The 8,898-nt window shown below is 60.3% G+C and overlaps 1 protein-coding gene across 2 annotated transcripts in view; it reads right to left on the bottom strand.

Moving 5' to 3' along the window:
- Nucleotides 1-8,898, bottom strand: part of RASA4B (RAS p21 protein activator 4B) — a 23,295-nt gene that overhangs the window by 13,437 nt on the left and 960 nt on the right. For both annotated transcript variants that reach the window (XM_007468811.1, XM_007468810.1), the window contains exons 2-5: nt 4,951-5,007; nt 3,412-3,525; nt 2,853-2,914; nt 1,582-1,711 (exon numbers count right to left, since the gene is read on the bottom strand). In XM_007468811.1, the coding sequence (XP_007468873.1) occupies nt 1,582-1,711; nt 2,853-2,914; nt 3,412-3,525; nt 4,951-5,007 (363 nt within the window). The remainder of the gene's footprint in view (nt 1-1,581; nt 1,712-2,852; nt 2,915-3,411; nt 3,526-4,950; nt 5,008-8,898) is intronic.

Below are 8,898 nucleotides of genomic sequence, written 5' to 3'. Positions count from 1 at the left end.
CCCGTGTCCCCTGCATCGGCAGGCGGACTCTCAACCACTGCGCCACCAGGGAAGCCCTCTGTCTTTTCCATTTTATGCCTCTTGTGACTGCTTTTCTTTCCTCCTCAGAACTGTCTAATAAAATTCCAGAGTTTGGCCTTGAGAATCTGCCCAGAAAGATGAGGAGGAAATGTTCTGTTTCTGCCACAAAGGCAGCTCCTTATGGGGGTTGGAACCAAGGAGCCTGGGGGACAAGTACCCTCACACGCCAGACAGAGGGCTGACCGACCACTGCCCCCCACTCCCACCCAGGCACTTGCTAAGAGCCGGCCGGGCTGGCCCAGCCGTCGTGTCCCCGACAGTCTGGGCAGCGTGTGTGCACATGTGTGCGAGTGTGCATGAGTGTGTGAGCATGCGGGTTACAGAGAGCCCGGCCCGGGTAAGGCTGAGGAAGGAGGAAGTGGGTGAGTAGAGGCGTGGATGGCCCGCGAGGATGACAGAGCGTGAGGGACGTGACTGTGATTCTGCCCAAGGCCAAGCCTTTTCCAGCTGGCCATGCCTCTTCCACATACCGGCCCTAGGATAGAAAATAAAGCTGGGGGAGCCACAGGCCTCATGTTCAGGAAGGAGGTCTTCCTCCCAGAGTGGCCAGCCACCCCGCGGCTCCTCCACAGTGCCGGCCTGCTGGTGTGTGCCTCCAAGGGACGCAGGCGGAGGCTGGGGGCCACCGCCTGCTCCCACCCCAGAGCCAGGCAAGCAGCCGGTGGAGGTGAGTTGGAGCCAGACAGGAAGGTGCTTCTCGTGGAGTGTGTGTGACTCACACTCAGGCCCAGGTGGGAGTGGGGCCTGCAGCTAAAAATACCCTGCTAGGGGTGGGGGGGGTTCCCTGTCACAGGTGACAGGCCCATCTTCCCATCCAAGTCGCTGTCGCTCCTGGAGAGAACCCCGCCCCACCCATCTGGAGGTTTTCAGCAACTCCTTCCACTCCCACACCCCACTGAGGACCCCCGCCCACCTCACAAGTCGGGCCAAGGTCATATTGAAGTTAAAGCCAGGGGAAGCCCAGTCCTGGCGCTGGGGCTATATGATCAGGGTTCAGGGTCCCCCGTCACCCATCACCCCCACTGCTCTAGGATGCCTGAATTTCCGGCATTAGAACATCATCCCTTCCCCTAAGAGACACAGCTTCCTGAGCGGGGTCACCTGGGAAACATCTTCAGATCAGAGAAGCCACCCCCATGTGCCCAAGAGCCCGCTGTCCAGGGAGGAGGCACGGGGTCAGGAGGTGGACTCGGGGGAGAGGAGGCCCAGCATCCACAGTGGGTTTCTCTAGTTGTTTTGTTTGTTTGTTTGTTTTTCTTTTTTTTCGGTATGCGGGCCTCTCACTGTTGTGGCCTCTCCCGTTGCGGAGCACAGGCTCCGGACGTGCAGGCGGCCATGGCTCACGGGCCCAGCCGCTCCGTGGCATGTGGGATCTTCCTGGACCGGGGCACGAACCCGTGTCCCCTGCATCGGCAGGCGGACTCTCAACCACTGCGCCACCAGGGAAGCCCGGGTTTCTCTAGTTTTGTGGGGCCCACTGCCTGGTCTCCCAGGGCTCACCTGGCCTCCAGCACAGAGCAGCGCAGCCGGCAGGCCCGGGTCCCTGACACCACTTCCAGCCGCAGGTGGATCTCGCCCTGCACCTCCTCATCAGGGTCGACCTCCGTCAGATGGGCCCATCCACTGAAACCTGAGGGGCCGCGGCTCAGCCAGGGCCCTGGCCCTTCTCTCTCAGCCCCTCCAGGCACCACGGGCCCCTGCACAGGTCCCTCGGAAGCCTCTCAAGCTCCCACGAGGCAGGGGCTGCTGTCCCCAGTGACAGATGGGGAAACTGAGGTTCAGAAGCTGAACAACAGTGGTTAAAAGAGCCTGGGTCGAAGTCCAAGTCCTCACTCTTGGGCCACGCTGCATTTGGTGGCCCTGACCCTGCCCCAACCTGGGACTGGCCTCTCTGACTCAGTTTCCTCATCTCAAAACAGGGGGAGAGTGGCTCTCGCCCAGGGGTGCTGGGAGGAAGGCCTAAGCCCAGATGGGGGTGCGACAAGACAATGGCATCATTAGGGCCACTGGCCCCCAAGGGGCTGGCTGGGGCCACAGGCAGGACAGGCCTCAGGCCTGGCAGGGGCCAAGAGGCTCCGTGAGTCAGCAGACGCCCCTGCCCCCAGGCCTGCCCCAGTCTCACAGACAGGAGCAGGTGTGTGCCAAGAAGGCCCCTTGAGAGTCACAGGGGCTCTGGCCAGCAGAGTCTGAAGCATCTCAGAGCTCCTGGTCTGAACCTTCATTGGCAGATGGGGACTCAGTCCAGAGGAGGCAGCACCAGGTCACACGGCTAGGGCAGGGCTGACCCCTCCAAACGATGTCAGCATCCCCAGAATCCTCCAAGGCGCTCACCAGCCTGGCCCCGCTCCAGGCCGACCCCTCAGACTTAGGACACTAGGACCCAGGCTGAGGGGACCCCGTGGGGTACAGAGCCAGCCAGATTGGGAGGAGGGGTTCCCACACCTCGGCCATGCGGCATAAAGAGCCCCTTCCTCTGCCTGCAGAGGCCTCAGATCCCACCACTAGCAGCCCCTCTTTGCCCTGGGGGGATGTGGTCCCAACTGAGGGTGGGGGCAGAATGGGGCACAAAGGCCGGGGTGCAGGAGTTGGAGAGGGCCACAGGCCCTTCTGGGGAGGGTAGAAATGGCTTTTCCTGAGCATGGGGGCCTGAAGGAGCCCAGAAGAAGGGTCTCAGAGTGGAGGATGGGCCGGGGACTGGGCAGACAAGTGGGGGGCCAGGGGAGGGAGGCCAGGGGAGGAGAAACAGAGTGGGCTCCCTCCCGGGATCTTACCCTTAGGGTGAGTAGCCAGGGTGTCCCTGGTAAGGCAGACCTTCCCGATGACGTCGTCCCGGCTGGAGGGTGGAGAGGGAGCCAGAGCTGGGCGGGGCTCGGTGCGGAGCCCAGGACCCCCTCCCACGCAGGTCGGGGCCCCTGGCGGGAGCAGGGAGACTGACACTCCAGTCACTTACCAGAGCCCACAGAGCCGGACCCATGACCCTTCTGTAGGCCCTCTCATGGGCATGGGATATGTTTCCGCATGTGGACTGACACGCATGCCCATAAACATGCCAAGCCCTTCTCTCCGGGGGCCTGTTTCCTAGCTTGCATCCCCGCGCACACACAGCCCAGTGCATGTGCACACGTGTGATGTGGTGGGAGCACAACGAATCCACACACACATACACAGACACCGCACAACCAAACCCTGCACCTTCCAGATCCCCCCGGGCTCCCCCTCCCTCCAGGCTGTAAAGAGGATGCCGTAACCAGCAGTCCCAGCAGTGAAATGGGCCAGAGAGGGACAAGTGTTGGGGTCTCGGCCCCAGCTGAGGACTGGGGTTCCACCCACCTGAGGGCATCCTCGTCCATGACGTAGAAAGCCACCGAGTGGAAGGTGGGCAGCAGGTGCACCTGATACTCCTCGCCCCAGAAGGGGCACAGGGTCTTCCACACAGTGGCTGTCCTGCAAGAGAGGACCCTCAGCACTTGCCTGGGCCACCCGCAGGCCCCAGGCTGGGACAAGGCGGGGCTGTGTGGCTTGAGCCCACCTTTCCCCACATCTGCCTCCATTCCCGGGAAAAACTGCTCTGCTAGGTGATGATTCTCCCTGTCCCGGACCCACCGTCCATCACCAATCATTCCCTCCTGACCTTCCTCTCTGCCCTGGGTGGGGCACAGGCTGCGTCTATCAGGCCATTTTCCATTGGGGGAAACTGAGACCAGAGTTGGCAGTAGCTGGCCTCAGGTCACACAGCAGGACAGTGGCAGAGCCAGGACCAAAGCCTCCCCCTGACTGCTGATGCTGGACAGAGTCACTGTAGAGGCAGGGGAATGGCCAAGTTGACTCTGGAGACAGAGAGTCCTCCTGGGGGCCCTGAGAGCCAAGGTCTGGGTCCTGACCCACAGAGGTCCTGTATGGGCAAAGCCTCGCCCAGTTCTGGCCGAACCCCCCAGGACAGAACCTTCAACACATAGGGCTCAGCAGGGTATGTGGATGTGGGGAAGCTGAAACTCCCCAAGGACCCAGATGAAGGCTCAGGGGATCACCTTCATCCCAACCAGTTCTTGGACAGGTCACTTGAACTCTGGGGCCTTGGTTTCTCTGTCTGTCATTGAGACAATCAGAGCATGCATGTCTACCCCCTCATGGTGTCCATGCTCAGGAGAGAATCTGGAAAAAGGCGTTTGCAGTGAGAACTGTGAGTCTGGCAGCCTTGGCTATCAATCAGCAGTGGACGGCCAGATGGGCAGAAGAGCTGAGCGGCTTTGGCCATGAACTTTGAGGCAAAGGCCTGGGTGAGAGAGGGGACCAAACAGCAAAGACCCTGCCAGAACCATGGAGCCCATGGAGAAAGGGATGCCCAGGGGAAGTGGCCCTTCTGGGCAAGTTAGTTCTTCTGTAAACAGGATGTGACCCTATTGTACGGAGCTCACTGGAAGTATTAAAGGGGCTGGAAAAGCTTTCTCACAGGGCCTGGCAGAGACCACATTTCCTAAGTGACAGCTGTTGTAACTAGTCATCATCATCATCTGTCCCTTCTGCGGGTTGTAAAGAGCGACAGAGTCGGTGAGAGGCCCTTGGCTGAGCACCCAGCCCACAGTAGATAATCCCTCCGTGGGCGTTAAGGTCAGTAATTCACAAGACTAGTGGGTCTTTCTTACCTCCTAGCAGGCTGTTAGGGCCTGATGGGCTCCAGGGAATCAGATGCTCCAAGCCCTCGCCACGCAAATCTCCACGCAAATTTCACACACACACACACACACACACACGCACACACACACGCACACGCACGCACACACACGCCAGATATGTGAGTTCAAACGGGCCGGGGGTGGGGGGGCAGCCAATCTCACTCACCCTCAGGTGGGGGCGGGGCGAGGGCGGTACCTTATGATGGGCTCGTGGTCCACCTTCACGATGCAGTAGGGATCGCTGCTGCCCGTGCTGCAGGAGACAGGAGGGGAGGGGCTGACTGATGGGGCTGCCAGCCGTGGGCACCCCTCCTTCCTCCTCCGGGGGCTCCCAGTGACCCCAGGAAAAAGACAGTCAAGGCTGAGGCACCAGGTCCTGGGCTGGGACCCAAAGATTCCTCAGGCAGGAAAGTATACCTCCACCCTCGGTCTGGGAGGGGGCTGGGGAGACAAAGGCAGGGTCGTGCACCAAGGCTCCCCTGCCCGCTGCTTCTCCAGCTCGGGAAAGGGTGCGTCTCCTTCCTGCCGGCTCCCACAGCCCCCCACCCCCGCCCCACCCCAGCCAGGGAAGACAGAAACAAGTCACAAAAGCCTACCCTCAGCCAAGTCAGCCCCTCACTCTCTCCGCTCAGACTTGCTTCCTCCTGTGCCTCCCGCCTGGACTGCCTTCCCACTCCTCCCAAGACCTCTCCTCAGTCCCCTTCACTAAGAGCCCTCTCCTGTCCCAGAGGCCCGGAGTAAGGGCTCCCCTGCCATCCCACCGCCAGCACCCTCCCTGGCACGTTTCCCTCCATCCCAGCACTGCTAGTGATGTACTGTCATCAGCTGCCTCCCCTACTATCTATGAGCTACCTGAGAGTGGGGACCACTTCTGTGTTGACAGGGTCCCTTGAGTGTTGGTTGGATGAATGAATGAATGAACGAATAAAACCATCGGCCTCAAGCTCCCAGCCATCTGGAAAAGAACGAATGGGCCAGGCAACCCAGGACCGCTTGGTTCCTCCTGTCTCTGTTGGTGGGGAGTTGATTCCTGGGGTTGAGGGTAGCACCGGCCTGGCCCAGGGCCACTACTGGGCAAGAAGCGGAGGGGCCTGTCTTCAGAAGTGCCCTTCAGGCCTGGCGTCCATAAAAAGGAAGTGTCTTTGCATGTTGGAGGTCGGGGAATTCCAAGCCCAGCTTCCCTTCTCAAAAGGGGATCTTCCGGCAGAGGAAGCTACTGGAGACAAACATCTCCAAAGGTTCTCCTGACACTGATGGGAAATGTCTCCTAAGACTGGGCACTACCCACTGCTCCGCTCAACGAATGAATCTCTACTGAACAGTGAGGTCTGGGGCTCCTGTTGCAGGCGGGGTCACTGGGGTGGGCAAAGGCCTGCGGGCAGGAACAGACCTAGTGTGCAGGGCAGCCATGAGCTGGGTGGCTGGATGAGAGAGGTGGAAGGGGGCAGTGTCAAGAGTGGGCTGAGGCCAGATTTAAGGACCTGAGCCCAACTGTGGCTGGCCCAGCCTGGCTCCTTGTGGGGCCTCTATATTTAGGGCCTTGGCAGTTTCCAGGCTGTGGAATGGGGAGGATCAGGGTAAACCCCAAATTAGTCCCGGGCCTGTCCCCAGGGCCACTGGGCGTGGGAGCCAGTGGGTCACTGGTCACCATGAGACTCAGCTCCTGTGTGGCTGACCCAGGCACCCAAGGATGGGAGGAAGCATGACAGAAACAGGTCGGCTCTGGAAGCTGTTGGTGATAGGGTGCACAGCTGTGCTCTGTGCCCTTAAGGGGACTAAAAACCCATGAGTGGAAGTGGCCGGGAGGCAAGTGGTCACTGTGTGATGATGCCCTTCCTCAGAACTGCCTCAGTCAAAATGGGTCACCATGGATGAAAGTGAAATCCCCGTCCTCAGAAGCATCCAAGTCCCAGCTGGAAGGGATGCTGCTCGGGAGACAAGCTGGGGCTGATGAGGTCCAGTGGGGCAGGCTCACCACCCCCGCTGCCTCCAGCGCTTGGGGAGGGTCTCCTGTGATCTCCAAACCCCCGCCATGCCTGAGCCAAACGCTCTGCATGGCATTTGCGAGGCTCGGTCCCCACTGAGCCCCCCCCAGCAAGCTTGCAACCTGGGTCCAGCTAGGTTGGCCTGTCAGCAGCAGACTGGGTTTGAATCCTGACTTCTCCCCCTACTCGCTGTGTGGCCTTGAAAAAGGACTTCCCATCCTGAGCTGCGGTTTCCCGATCTACGAATGGAGCATATCTACGTTATAGGGTTAATAAGAGGATTAAACGGGACGGTCCTGGACACATCTGAATCTCCCCTACTGTGGACCAGGCATCCCTTAAGGGACCTGGCATGCCAAGACGAATGAGTCATGGTTCCTGCCCTTAGAGTCACGTGGTGCAGGCAGCCCATGAAGAAGCAATTGCTACCAAGGGCTTCGTCCAAACTCCAGCTGACCCGAAGTGCCGGAAGGCATGGAGCAGGGGCAAGGAACCCTGCCCAAGGGCACCAGGGAAAGTCCTGAAGAGGAGTAGAAGTTTGGAAGAGGTTCTAAAGGGTGAATAGGAGTTTTCCGGTGAACCCTGAAGGGGAGTCCTTGAAGGCAGAAGACTCACACATGTGCAGAAGCAGGGCTGTGAAGGCCAGTAGCCCAAATGTGAGGGGCTGAGGTGGCGGAGGTTCACAGCTGGATTTAAGAGATGGTTGACAGAGCTGCGCACACCAGCCTCTATGTGGAAGGCAGAGGAAAGGAGGTAGGGGGAGGTGAGGAGGCAGGAGGGCAGGGCAAGGAAAGAGATTCTGGAGGCAGAACCCTCAGAACTTGGTGGCCCCTCCCCTGGGCATGGAGGCACCTGGTGGCGTCCCTCAGCTGTGCAGAGGCAGGGCTGGGCAGGGAACCGGGCACCATGGCTCCCAGGTAGGCAGAGTCCACAGTTTCACCGCCCTAGGCTGCTGAAAGCCTAGAGTCAGGCACTAGGGCAAGCGCTGCAGGGATGGGGAGGGAGGCAACAGATGGAGGGGCTGCTCCTCCCAAGCACCACCAGCCAGAGGAGGCCAAGCTGACCTAGATACCAGTGCCCACATGGGCGGCGCTTAGAGGCTGGGCCTGGAGGCCAAGACCCTTCTCAGAGCTCATCTGCCTTCCCACCTGAGAGACCACATTCCCAGCTCCCGCCCCAACTCCCCCCCACGCAGTGAAACCCACCTTGAGACAGCCCGCCCAGCACCCTCCCTCACCCATTGCCATGGCAACTGCTGAGCCTGGCCTCCTCAGGCCCAGGGGGCCTTGAACTGGAACTGCTCATGGAGCTGAAGGTGCTGGGAAACTCACAGGGGCCACTGTGCGCGTGAGGGAGATGCCCTTGCCCTGTCCTCCTGCACCCCACTCCCCAGTCCACCACCTCTCTGCATCAGGGAGCTCTCTGAGGAGCCTGGGGGTGGGGAGGCTGCCAGACTTTGGACCATATGCTGCCTCCGGGCTCCCCCGTCCCCGCCCCCTCCTCTAGGCAGCCAGGCCCCTCAAGCTTCGTACTTTCCACTGCTCTTATCTGAGAGGGATTCCCACCTCCAGTTTACAGCAGGGAAACTGAGGCTTTGGGGACAGTGAGCTGCCTAAGGCTCATGCAAGGGAGCCAGTGATGGGATCGGACTGCTCAGCTCTAGCACCTATTGAGGAGGGTGGGATGGGGGCTTCGGAAACCTCCTCAAATCTGGCCAGGGGCCAGGGAAGGTCCTAGGTGTCAGTGCTTGTTAGAAGCCCTAGACTCAAGACCTTGCTCCACCACTTGGAGCCAGCATTTCACGTCTCTGAGCCTCGGTTTCCACATCTGTAAAATGGAATGGTGAGAACGACCTTGCTGGGTGGTTGTGAGGATTAAAGGCAATGGCTCAGGTAAAGCCGAGGGTACAAGAGCAGCTACTACACAGCCACCCCATTCTGCACCGGTCCCAGCCTCCTGATGTAATACGGTCCACTCTTCAGGCCAGCCCCTCCCTTCCCAAATGCACAGCAGGAAGCCCCAGGACAGCCCCTGGGCCCCATGGTGTTTCCCGTGCACTCCCAGATACTACGGGTTCTAGACCTACTGAGGAAGACCCCTCGTTTCTAGGGGGGGGCACCCCACACCCTCCAGCCACACCCCACTCCCCCCCCCCCCCC

Source organism: Lipotes vexillifer, unplaced genomic scaffold, assembly GCF_000442215.2.
Source record: "Lipotes vexillifer unplaced genomic scaffold, Lipotes_vexillifer_v1.1 scaffold12, whole genome shotgun sequence".
Classification (NCBI taxonomy): Eukaryota; Metazoa; Chordata; class Mammalia; order Artiodactyla; family Lipotidae; genus Lipotes; species Lipotes vexillifer.
The sequence above is the reverse complement of the archived record's forward strand: the minus strand, read 5'-3'. Positions and strand labels throughout refer to the sequence as shown.